At 40.6% G+C, this 20,435-nt stretch overlaps 1 protein-coding gene across 4 annotated transcripts in view; it reads left to right on the top strand.

Moving 5' to 3' along the window:
* tafa1b (TAFA chemokine like family member 1b) overlaps positions 1-20,217 on the top strand; it is a 130,823-nt gene extending 110,606 nt beyond the window's left edge. For 2 of the 4 annotated variants that reach the window (XM_080892748.1, XM_080892746.1), the window contains 3 exons: positions 11,556-11,680; positions 14,004-14,095; positions 18,973-20,217. In XM_080892748.1, coding sequence (XP_080748874.1) covers positions 11,556-11,680; positions 14,004-14,030 — 152 coding nt within the window. In that variant the 3' untranslated portion in view covers positions 14,031-14,095; positions 18,973-20,217. Of the gene's footprint in view, positions 1-11,555; positions 14,096-15,291; positions 15,430-18,972 lie in introns of those variants that run through there. The other 2 variants (XM_080892747.1, XM_080892745.1) reach the window with 2 other exon arrangements.
* The last annotated feature ends 218 nt before the right edge of the window (positions 20,218-20,435 follow it).

Genomic DNA, 20,435 nt, shown 5'->3' with positions numbered 1-20,435 from the left:
TATTGGTCATTAGCGTCAAACTCCAGCATCAAAGCCCACAGTGAAGATCAGTCCCATTGTCAAGTGTTTACTGACTTGTGGAGAGGGGCTACATGGGGTTATCTCAGTTGCTACTGGTAACCGTTGTGGCTGTTAATAATATATGGGGAAGTGAGGACAGCTTGCGTCACGCTCACTGGGGGTCTACTGTCAGATTATCCTCATAGTGGGAATTGATTATTAGTTTTGACAAGGAGAATTATGTCCCAGTTATGTCAGGGCCAACGAAGCTCCAAGTGAAGAACATCCCTTTTAACAAGTCAAACGCTCATATCTCTCCAGCCTCACCGGACCAATCACATGCACTCAGATTAGGAGCTCATCACTGCACCGCTGCCTTTATCCCCGTGTATGAGACAAGTAAGCCCTCAGCCGAAGCACCCGAGTACACACTTACATATGCGCCCATTTAATAAACACATGCATGCTGACGCCTAATTATGCATACGTGTGTATTGTCGTGTTGCTGCTGTAGCGGTACACTCATTCAGCGGGAGACGCACCCAGATGCCCGCTCGCTGCTGATCACTGGTGGGGAATGAACCCTTCTGTTTGGCTGCAGGCGTGTAGAGTCGAGCATAACAGGTTGTCATGGTACATTAGAGATACATCCTGGGGGGGACTACCTGAGGGAAGGGACAGTAAGTGCTGAAGTTTTTCTCTTTTTTTCACATACTTTGTGAATTGAATAAAATCTTTTTTTAGTAAACACAGTAGATTAACATGGGTACTTTGATACACTCTTAAATCAATAGCATCTTCTCACAAGCACGGCTGGTGTCAATATAAGCAGGAAGGTGGTTGTTTTCCAAACAAAGTACATCCTTGTTGGCAAAGATAGTCCTACAAAAAAATAGCCAACGAGGACTGACTACTACACGTGGTTGCATGGACAGCAAAGTCCAACCTGATGACACCCAAGAACAGCAAAGGCTTCCCGTTATAAAATCTCAGCTCCCACAGTTCAGGTCTCACTGCTTCACAGACCCCCTGCTACTGTAATTGTATGTGGTTGCCAAGACACGAACCTGCTGCAGATAGAGCTCGAGGGTATGGACAGAAGGAGCATATTAGAGTGTACTGTACAACAAAAACATCTTTCTCTTGCTATAACGCACACAAGGCAAGACTAACAAACACTGAAATCCTCCTGGGTCAAAAAAATATGTTTTTTCCGGGAGGGGGGAGTGAAGATAATGATTGCGAAGAACATTTTCTCCTACACTGTTGTCACATCCCACTGAGCTCTCACAGCACTGATGATGTGATTAGGCTCTAACCTGTAACCTGCAAGGAAAAGCATCTGACCCTGAGCTGAGGTTTAAAGGTCACTGTAGTTTTCTTCCTTCTCTAACCACTTCTCTCAGCTTTTTAAGCAACATGGCATCGCCTTCCTTGGTCTCACTATCAGAGTAACAAGTCCACAGCGAGCTGAGAGAAGGGACCCACAGCGAGATCTATGTCACCTGTGTGGGAGCAGCAGTCGAATTTTTACCCACATAAAGAAATGGAAATAAAAATATACACGTTCACTGACAGAACCACAGAGTTACACTTACTGCACATTTAAGTTAAGACACATGGAAATGAAATATTTAGATACTGCATTGCTTGTAAAATAGAGTACTGATAGTGAGTGGAAGTTATTAAATACTGTAATTTAATGCCAGTTATGTCATAAATGGAATAGTTTTAACCAGCATTACTGTAATACCGGCCAGCACCTGCCAGTATTTCTGCGTTAGGCTTTTATGGATGTTTGTACTTGTAACTGGGAGGTTTCCAGTTTCACTTGACTGGTGAAATGGAGACGCATCATAGAAAAATAGTTTACAGCATTTATGAGAATTAATTTGAGTTTTAAAACACGTGCTGAGAATAAAAATATGGAGACCCTGGACTTTTGGTCTGCAGGTGCTGCTGTGCCAGGGTGAATTACAAATTCAGAAATTCACTAAAGCTATGATTAGAAAGCTAAACAATATTTTCTGAATAGCTAATCAAATCTTGGCTCTCTCTTTTCAGAGAGGGGCAAAGATTAATGTAGAATAATGACTATCTGAAGCTGACCTCAGGTTCAGGGGTTCAAGTCTCAATCCTTGCATAATTATACAATTGCTTCATTTGTTTCATGCTCCTGTGACCCTTCCAGTGCTTCACTGTGGCAAAATACTTGCATTTATAACTCCGTCTCATTAAGATGAAAGCGAGTCCTTCTAATTCTTTGAATGTGAGAGGGGAATAATTTGATCAACTGTTTGCTTGTGTGCATGATTATATGAATGCATGATTGATTGGATCTTTCTTTTGTTAATAGGTGAATATTCAGGGTGCTGGAAGAGCACTGGTTAACTTAGATAAAGGGAAAAACACACAAACTCTAAATACCGGATGCCATCGCATTACAGATAGATCACGAAACGGAAAGCTGCCATTTTTGCTGTGATTAATTTTATAAAAGTCTACCAAGTGACTAACATTAACTATTCATTGAACCTAGAGACACGTATTCACATTTTGACACAGAAAGGGATCAATTTTCTTCCTCATTCGCCAAGGTGTTCAAACATTCTGCTACGTGGCAGGGACGTGTCAGCAAGTTCAATCCATCACCGAACCCGCAAACAGTGATCTGACAGATGCACTTGTAAAAAGGTCCATCGCTTCATGTTTTTCAATCAAGTCCCATTCTCAGTTGTTTGTCTATCAAAGCTAAAGACTCCAGCTTGCTACATCGCTGACATCTTGAATCAAACACCCCTCCTGTCCGTGTGTTGATTATTCGAAGACCATCTGTTATCGCTGACACCCTAATGCAGCTATTTTATGGTAATATGCGAGGATGGTTTTAATTTGTAATGGTACTTTAAATCACATTCAGCGCGTTCATCTTGTAAACAGATGGATCTGAAAATTAATGGATGGCCACCAAGGAGGATTTCGGACAGTGGCCCAGCATAAGTCTCCCCCCCCCTTTCACTCCCCAACCGTCACAGAGGAGGAGTAAAGTTTGCTGATGTTGGAACAAAGGTTATACCCTCTATGCTGACGACTGCACAGAGAGCAGTTAAGTAAAACGACTGTTGGAGGTCAGTGGTCACCAGAGAGTGATGCATGGATCCCAGCCCAGAGATCCCTCTTCTCCATTGGTCAAGGTCAAAGCCAGATGTCCTGGCCGGTGCACAGCCGTGTACATGTAGTGTCTGTGTTCCCACTGGGCTTGGGACTGTCTATTTTTTCGTTGTGCTACTGGTGTAAAGACATGTCATTAAGAGCGCTTTCTGAGGTTTTCTTGAGCCATTGTTGTTCTCATACAGTGAAAAATATACTGATGGCAATAATAAATTAAAGCATGAACGTTAATAAGATGTATTTCATAGTCACTGCTCATTAAATTTTTACTTTTATTGCAAGATGAGAAGCTGTCAAGATGTTAATTAAGATTATGATAAAGTGCCTTTTTAAGAGATGGTGACTCTTCCACATCAGGTGGTCTGTGCGGTGGAATAACTATACCAATATACACTCAACAAAAATATAAACGCAACACCTTTGTTACTGCTCCCATTCCCCATGGGATGGACGTAGAGACCTAAAATTCATTCCAGATACACAATATAACCATCCCTCCCAAACAGTGGTCACAAATCAGTCCAAATGTGTGGTAGTGGGCACATCTGCCATATTGAGATAATCCATCCCACCTCACAGGTGTGCCACATCAGGATGCTGATCTGACATCATGAGTAGTGCACAGGTGTACCTCAGACTGCCCACAACAAAAGGCCACCCTGGAATGTGCAGTTTTTTGCGCTATTGGGGGTCTGGGGACCCAGAACCGGTCAGTATCTGGTGTGACCACCATTTGCCTCATGCAGTGCAACACATCGTCGCATGGAGTCTATCAGATTGTCAATTGTGGCCTGTGGAATGTTGGTCCACTCCACTTCAATGGCTGTGCGAGGTTGTTGGATATTCGTGGGAACTGGTACACGCTGTCGTATACGTCAAGCACATCCCGAACATGCTCAATGGGTGACATGTCCGGTGAGTATGCTGGCCATGCAAGAACTGGGACATTCTCAGCTGCCATCTGCCCTGAACAATGTGAACCATGATTCATCCGTGAAGCGCACACCTCTCCAACGTGCCAGACGCCATCGAATGTGAGCATTTGCCCACACAAGTCTGTTACGGCGACGAGCTGGAGTCAGGTCAAGACCCCGATGAGGACGACGGGCATGCAGTTGAGCGTCCCTGAGACGGTTTCTGACAGTTTTTGCAGAAATTGTTTGGTTGTGCAAACCAATTGTTCCAGCAGCTGTCTGGGTGGCTGGTCTCAGACGATCTTGGAGGTGAACCTGCTGGATGTGGAGGTCCTGGGCTGGTGTGGTTACACGAGGTCTGCGGTTGTGAGGCCGGTTGGATGTGCTGCCATATTCTCTGAAACGCCTGTGGAGACGGCTTATGGTTGAGAAATGAACATTCAATGCACGGGCGACAGATCTGGTTGACATTCCTGCTGTCAGCATGCCAATTGCACGCTCCCTCATTGCTTGTGGCATCTGTGGCATTTTGCTGTGAGACAAAACTGCACATTCCAGGGTGGCCTTTTGTTGTGGGCAGTCTGAGGTACACCTGTGCACTACTCATGATGTCAGATCAGCATCCTGATGTGGCACACCTGTGAGGTGGGATGGATTATCTCAATATGGCAGATGTGCCCACTACACACATTTGGACTGATTTGTGACCACTGTTTGGGAGGGATGGTTATATTGTGTATCTGGAATGAATTTTAGGTCTCTACGTCCATCCCATGGGGAATGGGAGCAGTAACAAAGGTGTTGCATTTATATTTTTGTTGAGTGTACTTTTTACCACAGCCTTGCACCACTGCTTCAGTTTGCTGATATGCTGATATGTTTTAGCACTCTCTCTGGCTGACAAATTTATTTTGAAGCTAAAGAATGGCGAAAGATACTTAAAATTATAACTTGAAGCAGTTGTTGGTGACTGTGAATACTCCTCGTCCAAGGCTCAATGAACAGAACAGAATGGTTGAGCATGCTAGGGAGTGCAAAATAAGAAAGAGTGCCAACAACAAGGCCATGAAAAAAAAATACATGCCTAAGGTGCCAGAATTATCAATGTCTATGTAGTTTGTTGGCAATTATTTTTCTAATACCTCAATCCTTACATATTATATATACATATGTAGTAGCTGATCTCAAAACAAAGGTAAAATTACATGTCCACTACATGTACATCGTTTTTAAATACATTTTTAATCCACAGCAGTGATACACCCAAAAATGGCAGCGTTCTCTCTATGTTCAATCACTGTACCTATTTCTTCACTGAAGGTTTCAATATACATTATTTTAGAGCATGATTGGCTTTCAAACAATAATCTGTTGTAAAATAAGATGCACGGATGTGAGCACAGACAATTTTTGTCTCCTTTAAAACACACATAAACACACACATAAAAGATGATTCTGACTATTGAAGGTTACACTGGAAGTTCAATATGCAGAATGATGTTTGTAATGTAACAACATGGAAATTATTGAGTGAAAGGGGCTTTTTTTTAAAGTAAAAAAAAACAGATATGAAATAGATTGTCCAAGTTCAGTATGTAAACCCGTGGGCTTTCATGTGTAGTTTCAATCAAGTTCAATCCAAAACAAGTAAGGGTCATTTTAAGTTAACGTTAGAAGAACATCAGAGAGTTCAAATGAAAAGCACAGATTTTAGCATTAAAAAGTCTTTTACAGAAGAGCTTACAATGAAGCAACTAAACAAACAAACAAACTGAAGGTGGAAGGAAAGGTCAATAATATGCATTACTTTTAGCCACCCATTTCTTTATATTGCTAGGAAAATCGGAAATGCATGTAGCAGTTTATTGATATGCAAACATACATGGAAGTAACTTAAGGCAAAAACAGAGTTTCTACAAGTCTAAGAAGCTCAGCGCTGAGGAGGCATACATGACTGATGGTTGATATACTATATTTACACCACTGATCTAAAATTTGACAAAAAACATAAAATCCAAGTAGAAAAAGTTATATTTTTCACTATAACAACCACAAACATGTTTAATGTATATTTTTTCACCAACACGAAAGGACTGTTTTTTGTTTTGTTTTATTTATTTATTTATTTTTGGTCATAAGCAGAGAGTGCTTGCTAGCGCTGTCCTTAGACAGTAAACTGACGAAACTATTGAGGAAAAAATGCGCGTATATATTGTTTATCATGACTCTGGTTTTACGTGGCCTATCAACACTATTTAAAAACTGGTGTATATCACCTTGTTGCTTTGTCATCTTGAAGTGGTCGTGTGATTGGATTACCACGACTACTTTATTCTTCCTCAGTCAAACAGCAGCATTCATGCGATTGTTTTGCCCCTTAGCTCCAGGTGTTGTGCCAAAAAGTGATTGCCGCCCGCGGGAGCGTGCGCAGCTGCTTAAAGCTGTAGCATCCAGATTACTTACGTAGCTCAGCTACTTCCGTGCAACTGATATAAGGTGCAGTAAGCTGAAGACAACTTCAACCATCTGTTTGTTGAAAAACAGCATTTTCTTGTTAGTAATGATAACGGCATTGTAACGATAGAAATAGTAATTAGTCAGATTACTCGTTCCTGAAAAAATAACGCCGTTACTTATAATGCCGTTATTCCCATCACTGCATGTTTTACAGGTGGATGTAGACACTCACTGTTGTACCTCTCTCCTGACTTCCTCCATAAATATTGATGCCAAATTTTGATTAGTCACTCAGTCATACCTGTTGCCACTGATTTTCAGTCAGATTTTTGTGTAATTTGACATACATCAGCTTTTTCTACTTGTTTCCCTTCCTGAAGAATGGCTTCTTGATAGAAACCCCTCAGCTGAGACCATTTCTGCTGAAGCTTAACTGAACAGTAAGTAGACCAACTGAAGGGTCAGATGCATCTCTCAGACTTTCTTATATTGTTCTACTGTAGATTTTCAGTCCTGCTGCGTCATTGTTCGTCCTCTACAACTTTCATCAAAAAATTTTAAGAACCCACTGCACACCATGACAATATATGCCAGGTTTTCAGCTAATACCTCTTTACCTCTACTTGTTGTTTCAAAAACACTATTTTATACCTGTCCAACTGTTTGATCTTTGGCATTTTTCCTAGGTTCAACTAAAGAATGGAAAGAAATTGTGTGTTTTTGTGACAAGTAACAGAGTGACTAAGATACAATTTAAGTGTCTGTTACACACTAAACTGATTCAGTCCTTGAGCAAGGTGCCTTATTTATTCTTGAGTGATTCATAGATTAAGGTTAAGTAACTTAACAAGCAAACAAAAAACAGGCAAAGAAAATCTTCTAAAAATGGTACAATGAGTGAAAAAGCTGCCAATGTCAAAAGAAAACCTTTGCCCTTCAGGAAACCCAGTAAAGACCACTTTAAGAATTGCAATAAAGTCTGGCTCTTTAAACCAAAAGGCAAATAAATGATGGGTGGATAAACTGAAACTTATAGATGGATTTCAAAGTAAACCAAGTCCTCATCTCACAATGACAGGCTGGCAATTCAATCAGTTTCTTTCTGAAAATGTTCTTTAATTTGGCGAAATATAAAAAATGAGGGGTAGCTTAAGACTTTTGTACAGTACTGAAAATGAGGCCTCATATCAGTGTTACTAAATGTTCTTCAATATAATAACCATTTACAAATTAGCAAAAAAAATCATTAATAATCAACAAGTAACAAGTGCGAACAGTCAGCTAGAATTATGGCTCTTCCCTAATTATAAACACTGCATATTTTTACATTAGTCACTAATAAAGTGGACTGGTACACGCATAGTGCTTTTCTGCTCCAGCTGTGTGCTCAAACTGCTGCCTTCCACAAGCCTCATTCACCCCATAGCACTTCATTTTATTCCTTCGAACGCTTTTGTCTAAGATTTACACACCCTCTCACACTCCAATAGATGCATCAGGGCCAATTTGGGGTTCAGCTTGCCCAAGGATACTTTGACATCCTCGCTGGAGGAGCCACGGTTCAAGCCACTGACCTTCTGAGCTACAGCTGCCCCTAAACGAAAGGAAAATTGAGGGATGAATAAAAAACAGAAAAACAAACTTTTTGCATTCAATGCGTTTTTTTTAGACTGCTGTATGAACAATCTACTTCATGTGGAAGCATTTCAGGGTTAGAAGAAAGTCAATTCACTGCTAAGCAGTTCTCATGTGATGCAGCTTTTTAATCTCCCACCTTGTTTTTTCTTCTTTTTATTCATCTTTCTTTTTCTGCCTTTTCCTGTTTTTTGTTTGTCTTCCTGGTTTGGTTTAAAGGAATTGATTTTTGTTTTGCCAGGCACTCCTTTACCGTTCTTCAATTTCAAGTGAACTCAGCATTCACATTGTTGGCTATAAATCCTCCTGGGTTGTTGGGGTATTGAAAAACAACTTTTTGGTTTCCTGTTCACTCTCTGGAGTGACGGGATGGGACTAGCAGAATGGTAACACCACGGCACATCATCATCACTCAGTAGAAATGATTAAACACATCTCCTCAAGTCTAGTTCTGATTTGCAACTTAATGAAGGCTTCATGCATACTTATGATTTGACACCTAAAACAGCTCAATGTGAACATAATTAAACATGGGAAATATTTAAGACACGGAGAAAGCCAAGATAAGGAAGCACAGTTTATGGTGGACCAACATGTAATTAGTGTATAAGGTAAACAGCCACAGGGGAAGCCAAAGGGAGAATTTACAGCCGGTTAGTGGATGCTCTCGTTCCTGTATTTAGTATTCTTGGGGCTCATGGAGGGAAAAAAATGAAGGAGGAGACAACATAACATGGTGAGTTTACTGAACAGCAGTGGTCCAGTCTCTCTCTGGTGTATATGTATGTGTGTGTTGGTTCACACTGAACTGTAGCACACTCTGTGCTGTGAGGGACGGCACTTTAACAGTCTTCTTCCATCAGGTAGAGACGGCATGTTGCTCATGCTCACAATTGATTGGTGGTTGGTCTGTAACCTTGGCAACACATGCTGGAGGGTAAAAAAAAGTATATTTTCCAAATGGTTCAGAAAAAAAAACAAGGTTTGGAAAATTAAATGATACAGTTTTAACTCATTGTACTTACCCAATAATTTGACCTTCACGTCCTCTTTGCGTCAACAAGATAAAAGGAAAGATGCTCTTTAAAGAGTGAATTTAAGAAAGCACAGTGCATGCTGCAAAAATTCTGTTGGGACAAGAGATCACTTGTCATCTGAAAACCTGCTTTGAAGTTTTAACTTTTTCTGTCAGAAGGCTCTAACGGAGGAGTGTGAAAAACAAAAAGTTTCTTTTTTCAAACTTCATGGTTAATAAATGAATCACAGCTTGACTTTGAAAGACTGGTTTTGATTTGTGCTGGGATTTACAGTAACTTGAAGAGAGGTTCCCACTCAAATTGCAGTGGGAACCTAGAGTGGAATTTAAAAATTTAGAAGACAAAAATACTACAAAACTATATAAAATGCACAGGGAAGGATGTTACCCCGTATGCTCAACTGAATCTAAACTACAGCTTGGGCTGGTTCTGGTATTTTCTTTTATGTTTAAAAATCAATTTGATACATTCACACCCACTTGAATCAATCAGATCAAGCGAAGAACTTGTGATTTTGTTATTATTCAATAAAAGAAAAGTAAATTCCATAATTTAGCAGCCTTAGATGATGGCCATTTAAAATTCTTATTGGTTGTAAGGTTAAGATTAGCATTTAGTAACCTGATTAATCCATGTATCAAAGCGTAGGCAAAGGAAGGAATAGCTGAGCCTCAGTGTAAGTTCGCGAGAACTAGAGTTGTTTGTGTAACCACCAACGACAAGCTCAAACAAAAGACATGAAGCTTCTCAGTGAAAAACCCATTTATGCAGTTTTTAATGTGTATTGCACTTGGGACAACCAGGAGGGATTTTAATGTGGAAGCGTAGAGCAAAATGAGCTATATTTGAAAATGAGTAACTGATATTTTTAGTTGTATTACATATGGCATTTTTACATATGGCAGTTTGTTGGCAAGTAGCAATGGTATAAGCACTATAATGCTCAGTGACGCAGAAGCTATGAAACACCCAGGAGGCTGGTGGTTTGCAACTATAAAAACATATGGACTGAAGTAAGTTAATTAGAAGAAGTAACAAAGTAATTTTTTAACACTCTGTGTGAATGTGTGTGTGAATGGGTGGACGACTGGATGTGTAAAGCGCTTTGGGGTCCTTAGGGACTAGTAAAGCGCTATACAAATACAGGCCATTTACCATTTACCATAATTACTACATAAAAAGATTTGCTTGTTAGAAAGTGCATGTATGGTGCTCTTTAACATGCCATATATACTTTGGGTAAAAACAAAACATATATGTACCTACAGACAGAGAGAGAGAGAGAAAGAGGAATGGGAAAAGGGGAGGGAAAGACATCTTGTTGTGAAGATGAGAACATATTTGCTTTTGTTAAATAGCTGGAGGAAGAATTCAGTTGATGAGAGGCAATTAGTTTTGATTAAAAATGAGATTGCTCCCCTTCATGCAATGTAGCTATATCAAAACAAAATAATGATTAATTTCTGTTGGTATAAGACATTATTGTCAACAGCTAAAGTACCCATGCAGCAACAATACAATTGCTCTGAGGCCAAAGAGGAGGAAAAATATTCATTTAGAGACACTGCTGGATGTTCCTCTGGAGATGCTCGTAATATAATGTGTGGCTGCTTCTGTGTAAGTGCTCACAATTCTGCCTGTGTGGATAATTTGCACACCAAATATGTTTGTGTGGGAGTTTTCCGCATGTGCGATTCCACCCACATTTCGAATACTAATCCTTATGTTTTTAAATTGTATGTTACTATACATTTTATGCTTTCCATGCCTATTTGAAAAACACAATCTTGAAAATAACACAATTTTTTTTAATTAGTCCTTTAAACAGTGATTTATCCCCACATTTTACAAACTGAATTTGTTGCTTTTCAATGCATCCTGCTTCCATTTCTTCAAGTCTTGTCATTACCATTACTAGCCATATGTTACAGATTTAATCCCAGCAATTGTGATTTTGACACTTGACTTATTATTTAAACACTCATTTTTCCCTGTTCTCCACCTCAGCTGTGGCTGTCTTTACTTTAAAGTCACTGTCTGTCCCGCTCTGTTCTTTGTGTGTGGAACTTTGCACACGGATCACACAATGAAGAGGAAACACACACAGTGAAACAAAGAGCAGAGGAGTGGAGGGAACCAGCAATAACAGCTGTACTGAAGTGAAACACATGCAGGCACAAATAAATCTTTTTCCCATTTTAGTTATTTCTTTTTCCTTCTGTATTTCATGTTTCAAGTAGAAGAGAAGTCCAGTTTATGAGTGGATGCGGGGCTGGAGGGCAGGGAACTATGTGTCTAAACTAATGCTGCTTTGTTATGTGTCTGTGCTCATCTTTCACAGCGTCCATTGTAATTGGGAAATGGTGGTGTGAGATGGAACCGTGTCTGGAGGGAGAAGAGTGTAAGACTCTGCCTGACAACTCTGGATGGATGTGCTCCTCTGGGAACAAAATCAAGACCACAAGGGTGAGAAATCACACACACTTAAGTTCAGCTGCCTACATCTGCATGCACACACATACTCTCATAATACAGAGAAGCTATTCTACGCATACTTTACACGCATGTGTTTGTCATTTCTGTGCTGCGAGTAGAAATGCACACCTAACCAACCATACGACACGGCACACTTACACCGTTTCCACACAATGCATTGCATATAGCCAGACAACTTAAAATTTAATCGTTTTTCTTGAACTTGTCAACTGCCTGCTGCTGCACACATTGAAACGCAGATTTTCAAACCCATATAAATGTGCTGAAATAGCACTGTAAAGAAATTCATCCAAAAGCTGTGCCCTCTCTATAACAAGGTTGGTTTTGTTCAGTGTAAGCAACCTATCTAATGGCCCATAGTAGTAAAAAAATAAATATAAAGCAGGTGGTAAACAAACAGGTGGGATCTGCCTCAGGCCACACTTGTCAACGACATAAAGTTAATGGCTGCTCTGCTCCTCCACTGCTTTTTCAGCTTTGCGCACTCACTTCGATTGCAGTATGCAAAAATAATGCAGAGTTTAGTCCTCGAAGCCAGCAGTCCAGCACTGTGACAAGTTGATCACCTGATTTGTATTCACTTAATTGACCCCCTTTCTCCCTTCCAGTGCTTGGTGACAATGACTTTGAATAGCAGCAGAGGCTAATGTGATAGTAGAGAAACGGGGAACAGCCAGTGAAGGCTAGACGTCATGGGGCTTCCCAAGGTTGTTCTGTAGATTTATGTGCCAGCAAATAGACATAAAGCTTTCAAAGGGGCCCCTCACAGCCATCGCAGGCTTAAAATTTTCAGAAAGAAGTTGATCGAATGGGGTCTTGCCAGCTTGTCAAGGTAAGGTGCAGTACTTGGTTTACTCTTTAGAATGCATCTAGAAGTATCAATGCAGCCCACTGCATAATGTGAAGAAAGTCGATTTAAAATGATCTTATGAACAGTACTGTTCAAAAGTCTTGAGCAACCTGTCATTTCTTTGCATTTCACTTCAAAGGAGCCAGGTATTTAAAAATGTCTTGGGCAGGCTTTCTGACATTTCTTTTTCACTAATTCTCCAGTCCAGCCCTTATACCTGCGCTCTCTGTTTTGTGTTTTGGATGAGTCGCTTAACACTGACTCATAAATCAGCCAAATAGTATTATATGAACCGCATCTGTATTATATTATTATATTGCCACATCGCAGACAACTTAGCAAAGAACCAATTATAAATCATATCTTTAGACACTTTATGACTAGCAGCCTTTTGCAAAAGCATGTGACTTCTTCCTAATTCTTTAGTCAAAACTATGAAAAACACTTACGATAACACGGTTTAACAGGCATAGAATATTTTTGCACCAACAAGGTCATTCCCAAAGTGCTATTGTCAACATGGTGTGCATTGTGTTAAAACAATTTAGGACACCAGGCAAGTAGAGGACAAACAAAGAACTGACAGGCCCAAAAAGCAGGTGAACAGTATCTAATGTCCTTAAGAAATAGGAAAAGAAATCCAGCCAAGACCTGAGAGATGCCTCTGGCTATTCAGCTGATCTACTGTCCACCAAAGCTTCATCAGAAATGTTCAGTCTCAGTGGAAGTGTGGCTGTCAATAATCTGATCTTAATGAAGAGAAACAGGGAGAAGAGGCTGGCGTACGCCAAATTGCACAAGAACTGAACTGAAAAGTCTTACGGAGTGCTGAATCCAAATTTGGTTCAGATTATCATCAGTATGTATCAGCAATGAGCACAACAGTAAGGGTCCACAGCCATCTGTAAAACACGGTGGAGGCTCTGTCATGGTTTAGTGGTGTTGGAGATTGTTGGAATTATTAAAAGAGAAATTACCATCAGATTTTGATCTATGTTGGAATAATATCTGGAAAAGCATCTGATTGATTACAGCTTCACTTTCGAGCATGACAATGATCCCAGTCACATTGCCAGAGCAGTAAAAGGATACCTGCATAGAAACAAAATGCTTTTTTTTTTGTCCTAAATGTATGTTTGCAGATTTCAATAAATCATTGCACCTATTAGCTATTTTCCTAACAAAATATAAAGCAATGCAGGGTGGCTCAAGATTTTGGCACAGTAAAGTAGAGGCAGTGAATCCTATTTTATTTATTTACTCTCTTGAGATGCAGAAATCGAGTTTGTTAATTTCTGCGCACAAAAGATGGAAAAGCTATACTGTAACATGGCTTTGGTCTAATGTCAAAATCTTAAGAGAAGAGCGTAAAAAGGTCAGGCCTGAAGGTGCTTTTCTACCGAATACACACGTGTCCTTCTTTTCTTGACCCTCTCTTTGCAGAACACCCAGCCATACTCCCCTTTTTAGCTTCCGGAAGCAAAATGCAGAGGATGCGTCAACAGAAATTGAGCTGCATTCTTGCTTCTGTAAAGGTTAGTCTTTTTTTAAGCTGTTCTCTTTTTTTTTCCTTCTATGTTTTCACGTCTCTCTCACATCACTGTATGCATTTGAGTGTTGGGCAGTAGGAGTGGGACCAACTCATGTTCAATGACTTCCCATTAACCCAAATACTCAGTGCGAAATAATCAAGTGTGTGTTTACATGCCGTGCATGATTAGGCAGGCGTGACACAAATACTGATCGCACCGCCACCCACTGTAAATATTTATCACCAAGTGCAGGCAGAGCACGCATAAATAATAAGCAAGTTGCTGCAAAGTTTTTTACAGAAACTGTGGCTCATGTATCAGTAAAATGTTTAGTGCGCAGATGGCTTAACATACATATGCATACAGCATGCTATAGCAGCGCATTCACAGAGCACTGTAGAAACACACACACACACACACACACAGAGTCGGGTCCGCCTCTTAGCAGAACCTTGCTGTCTGTGATCAGTGTGTAATGGCAGGATCTGTCCTTCTTCCTTTCATTGCCTCCTTTGTTCCATGTCCTGTTTTTTGCTATCGGCCACTGTGTGGGTTTGATTACAGCGCCTTGCACCGGTCTGCCAATCCCATTAGGCACTAATCTGTGACATGCTACTTGCTCCTCCATGTGTGTGTGCTCCTAGTTGTGTATGCACGCACATGTTTGATGTGTTTGATATGTCTGTGTTTGTACGGGTACACTCATGTGTGCACAACTGAGGCTGGCGGGCAGATCTCTTCCCTTTTCGTTGTGTGGCTTCTTATCAGAGGCCACTTGATGTCCTGATCCCCCTCAGAGGGTCTTGTTGAAGCAGCTATCAGCACACAGCATAGCCCACAGGCTACATGAAAGGGCTTTTATCCTGCACTCTGCTCTCTTTTTTAATCAACATTCCTCATTCACCTGCCTCTCAGGCCAAATTGCCTCATTTGTATTTGTTCCTTTACAAGCCACCAAACTCACAACACAGCGGCGTGTTTTCTTTTTCCTAGTCATTTTGTTCCACCTAGAAGTTTTTATTTGGTTCTGAAACGCGCAAGTGAAACACAATGAGACAGGCGTGCGTACATGTACAGCCAAAGACAGGCTTCATCATCATCATCGTTCACAAAAAATTGGCATTCAAAGTAAGAAGCAAGAAGCAAAAAGCCAGTGCCTGACACCCATGTTTCTTCTTTTCTTTCCTTATGTCTTTCAGAGAGGGAGCCCTTCATTGCCTGTTCTGTATCAGCAGACAAGGCAGGCCCTATTGTTTGTGGAAGTCACAGTGAGAGCGAGGCTGGGGAGCACCTTCCAAAACACTCGCCCACCATAGATCTGCATTACCCGCTCCACTGGCTAAATAGATCAATCCATTTCTGCTCCCTCCAAACAATTACACACCTTAAAAGAGACAGGCAGAATGAGAGAGGCTGTAATCGAAGCATCTTTTCTCTTATTCATTCTTCTTCCCGTTTGATGATAGCGAGAAAAAAAATTACATCCATTTAATAACCTCATTGTTAGTGTACTAGAGTGAATATCAATATGTTGTCACTATCAAAGCGAGAATGTGATACATATCTAATACGAGCGTCATCCCGCATCCCATGAATTTGAACTTTTTCTAGTGATTTCACACTGCAGCAAACGTTTCTTATTCATCTACAGAAGTTGTTTAAACTGTATAAAGACATTTAAGTGGAGCACCATCTTTCACACTTTTCAGTGTGTTCCATCTCCAGCTAGTCTGACATGATTTACTTGCTGTTCAGTGTGCCGCAAGTCCCTTATTAAAAGGAGCAGAGGGCACTTTTTCAAGCAAAATAACACACTGTGACAGGATGTAGCCCATCTGTGAGATAGCCCGAGAGCAAAAGTGACCTGCCAGCAGATGCTTCACCATCTAATTTGTCAAATCGGGAGATCGAGCTCTGAAGTTGATCAAAATGAACTCCAAACGGCCGTGCCGCATACAGTCCAGCTTCACCCAGGAATGATTCGTTCCATCTCTGAGCCTGACAACGCTTCTTTCTCCTTCAGCTTTGTATAATGTCATCACGATGACAAACAGAAAAATTATAAACTAATCATAAACAGTGCATTGTTTGAGATATCCACTTTGTTAAAGGATGAGACTCTAAGCTGACAGATGCGGTTCAGACTCCCAAAAGTGCCCAGATTGTCATCCTTATGACATATTTGTACATAGTAATGGTGAAGGAGTTCATTCCAAGTGCTGCTGATTAATTTATGTTCATTTGCTTTTCTTTATCCATTGTCAATGTCACATTAAATGGATCTTGATGTATTTTCTTGTCTGGAGTCTTCTGTTTTCAGAGGGTCCTCTTTAGTGCTATTTCAAGTGGTTTCTGAGCAAGCATGATTGATTTGTTCAGCACTAAACAAGAAAGGGGAAAGGGTAGGCTGTGTTTGCACTAAATCCTTTTGTTAAGGCAATTGTCCTTGGGTCTTTTTACTAACTGAAGTCTGAGCAAATTGCAATTTAATGCACCCAGCAAATTAGAATGCAGACACCTAAGTTGCCAGCAAAGATGGGAACAGGCAGGAAATCCTTGAGCGTTCCACTTGTGCTCGCTGCACTGTTTGCTTGAAGGGGACAAAAAAGAACAGAGGACACTTTTAGTTGCTCTTACATGCATATGTGGGTTGAAATGACGACATTTGCATACAACCCTTCTCTTCCCGCTAACAAACCTCTGGTGGATTGCATTTCAGACCGAAAGTGATCCTCAGTGGTGTAACCTGTTACTGCTTTTGTTCTGGCAGAGGTAATTTTGATATGTCACCAGACAGTAGATCATACATATGCAAATGCTGGACAGATGAGCCCAGAGGGGGGGGGAAGTGTTTAAAATCATTGGGAAAAATTGAGAATCTATACAGAGAAAGAGACCCGGAGGAGGAAATATTAAATCCGAGTAGCTATTTAAAGCATACATAATAACAGCTGCGGTGAATCATTCAAAAGAGTTAAAAAGGTGACTACATCAATCCTGCTGTTCCTGTCAGACGATTTAACGACTGCATTAAAAAAAAAAATCCCTAAAACACAAATAAGTCAGTGTGATTGTTACCACTCACACGCTACTTTTTTCCAGAAGTTGTATTTGCATCTTTAAGTAAAATCTATAAAATTCTCTTTACATGAAATGTTTACAATTGTGCAACTGACCGCATATAAGTTATAAAAGAAGTAAACAAAATATTAAAATGCTACTGGATAAAATAGATGCTAAAATGAACATTATTTGGAATGAACAATTCTGTGTTCAGCTGACATTTTAAATATATTTTCCTTCTACTGTTAGTTTATACAGATAATGCATTAATATCTGGTATATGTTTTAAAAAGAAGACACGTTACAGATTTTCTTGAAATACTGTCAACAAAAAACTGTCTATATCTGCCCCAGACTAAGGTATCTGCCAGAAATGTTGCAGAGAAACCAGAAAAAAATCTTTAAATATATATTTTTTAAATACTAAATGTCCTGAAGACAAAATCCACCACTCTGCTGGGAAGAAAGGCAGAATAATGGATGATTCTTGGCTCTTGAAAATTGCATAAATGAGCTGATGTTCATTTACAACTGGTGTCAAATCGGTGTTTTGCAACAAAATTGAATTACGGCTCAAAGATGAAATAAATGGCCTGCTAAAATTCTTACTTTGCCGCTGCATTCAATTATTCTGTCAAGTCAATAACAAGTCTGTCGGTGCTATGGCTGCACTGCATTATATTTTCAGATGCACATGTTTTCGTATGGTTTCAGATATTAATCATAAGACCTCCTCATAAATGGAATGAGTGAATATAGGTGCACATTACTGTTACTGAGGAAGGACAGCTAACAAAGTCACATGGCTTGCTTACTGGCATGTACAAGTTACTGGAGCTCTGACTGTGAGTTAGAGATTACAGAGTCCAACACAGCACCCTCCATAATTAAATTCATACACCTGGTTGCCACCTGCCAAGACTGCTGGAAATGCCATGAGTGTGTTTCTTTGTTGAAGAGGATTATGGGATTTCTAATTGGCACCGCCGTGCGCGAGAAACATGATGTTTCTTTAATGTAAACTCTTAAAGCAGTAACATAAGTCAGAAATGTGATGAAACTCTTTCATGCTTTTGTTGCGACAATAAAAAGAGATTAAGGAACTCGACAACTGTAACTGTTGCAGACATCGTGCGCACCGTTTTTATTGAGCTTCAGGATGAGCAGGATGCTGAAAAGCAGGACTTTCAATAGCAGTCTCAAGGCTGTACAACGGAGCATTGAAAAGTGTCCAGATCTGCAACTGGGGCTGAATAAGAGTCCCTGAACCAGAGTCATGGCGAGACAGCTCAGACTCCACAGCAGGGGCCCCCAATCCCATTTAGAAAAGCCAACGTTATTTTATCAGGTCGTTTGAAATTGGCTGGCTGACTATTAAGGTTCAAATGAAGGTGCTGCAGCAGGCTGTGAGGGGGCCTGCAAAACTGCTCAATGTTAAAGGCAAAAATATGCTAAAAATTATACCATGAAGCAGACATGCACAGCATGGAAACACACCAGGGTTTCCTATGCAAAGAATTTTGCTGATTTATCCTGGTACACATAAAAATGCCAAATAACCCTCCATCTTCAGTGTGGTTTCCAAGCATATAAGCTGTCTGTTTTTCCGTTTTCTGTCACAGCATAAATCAGGAGGTGAGACGGGGCTGTACAAAGCCTCCACAGCTCAAAAGACTCCCCTCGTTTTTTGGTTGTTTTTTTTAAACGTGCGAACGAAGCAATTCCTCGGGGTCTAATCCTCACACACTTGTATGCCTTTGTTCGATCTAAGCATATGTGTGTTTTCTCTCCTCTCCTCTTCTTCCTCTGTGTTGCAGATTCATCCCAGGACCTAACAGAGAGCTCCCATTGCAGGGCTCAGCGCCAGGCTCCTTCCCCTCATGTACCCTTTCTCTTCTCATCGAATGGACTAAAACTATTACATCCACGGCTACTGACTGGATTACCTGGGACCATAGAAAGGATATCCACCCAGATAAAAACAGCTTTGCTCGCGTGGTGCCAAGGATTTGAAACCAGACTAATCCCGTGTTTGATCAATGAGCTCCATGTTGGTGACTCTCCTCTTCCACACAGCTGTGGCCAGTTTCTGACCTACTCTTCCCTCACTCTGTTTCCCTATTCAGAACTGAAGCAGCTTAGCAGGGGCTATTTAGAGGTTGTTAAAACATAATTTGAAGACGTTCTCCCCGCCCATCTGAGGGTGAACTTGTTGGCAAACTTTCATAGACCTGAATCTGTGGAACTGAGGGCACATTGGGGGAAATTACGTCGGTTTATTTTTATTTCTGTGTGGAAAGCATTTGTATTTGACTCACTACCTGAGGCTGATCGCTTTGTTGTGGCTGCACCGAGGAAACTGTCAGCTGTTACCGCTAGAAAGGTCGATTAATGAAGACTCTCAGAGAGGCTTTAGGGTGAACCCCATGGCCTCACGCTTATCCTCCACGACGAACATTCTGACTTTTATTGGTGGGCATGCCCAGTGTAAATTCATGAGCACTTCTTTTCTTTGTATGTAAGATAATTTGTGTATATATACACATATATAAATACATTACATGTTAAGCTGACAGATCCAAGAAGCTGAAAAATATATTTACAGATTTCAAGCCCGTGTTGGAATCCTGAATAACCCTTGAACGTGAGCCAGAGGCTGTCGTCACGGTGCGGTGTGTCTAGGACTGCTTCGCATTGGGGGGAAAAGCCACAACGGAATCATAAAAATAAGTTCTGCTCACTTTTGTCATTCAGCAATGTTGTTTGGTTACTCCAGAAAGCGCTTGTTGTTTCAGTAAAGCTGAGGAAAACACTGTATAGAACTGCCTCACTAAAGAAAGCAGCAACACCCACCCGTGACCTTTCCCCTCAGACACATCAGAGAAACTCTGACCATAATAGGACAATTACGTTTCTGCAGCGGAGAGTGGTCACAGGTGAGAGTGTCTGTAATGTAGATGTTCCTCTTACACACACCAGAGAGATGATTTATTCAAAGTGACAGTGAGAAAGTATTAGTCACAAAGGAGAAACATAGTTATCCCCCAGTAGCTATAAGTACATTACAGGACAGCCTTATGAGAAATAAAAATGGTTTTCTATACTGATATGCTGCCTCCCATTTCTCCATAAGGTGACTGATATTTTGAAAAATGTTCCTCTTACGACTATTTGATATGTTGTAATATGTGGGTGGAAGATCTCGTCAGAGTTTCATTTATTTTATATGTTAACATTGTGAACAGAGTTTTTGCTTGAGTAAACAAGCAATCAAGAACGG

Source organism: Rhamphochromis sp. 'chilingali' (assembly GCF_963969265.1).
Source record: "Rhamphochromis sp. 'chilingali' genome assembly, chromosome: 9".
NCBI lineage: Eukaryota > Metazoa > Chordata > Actinopteri > Cichliformes > Cichlidae > Rhamphochromis > Rhamphochromis sp. 'chilingali'.
Note: the sequence above shows the minus strand (reverse complement) of the source record. Positions and strands in the feature narration are given on the sequence as shown.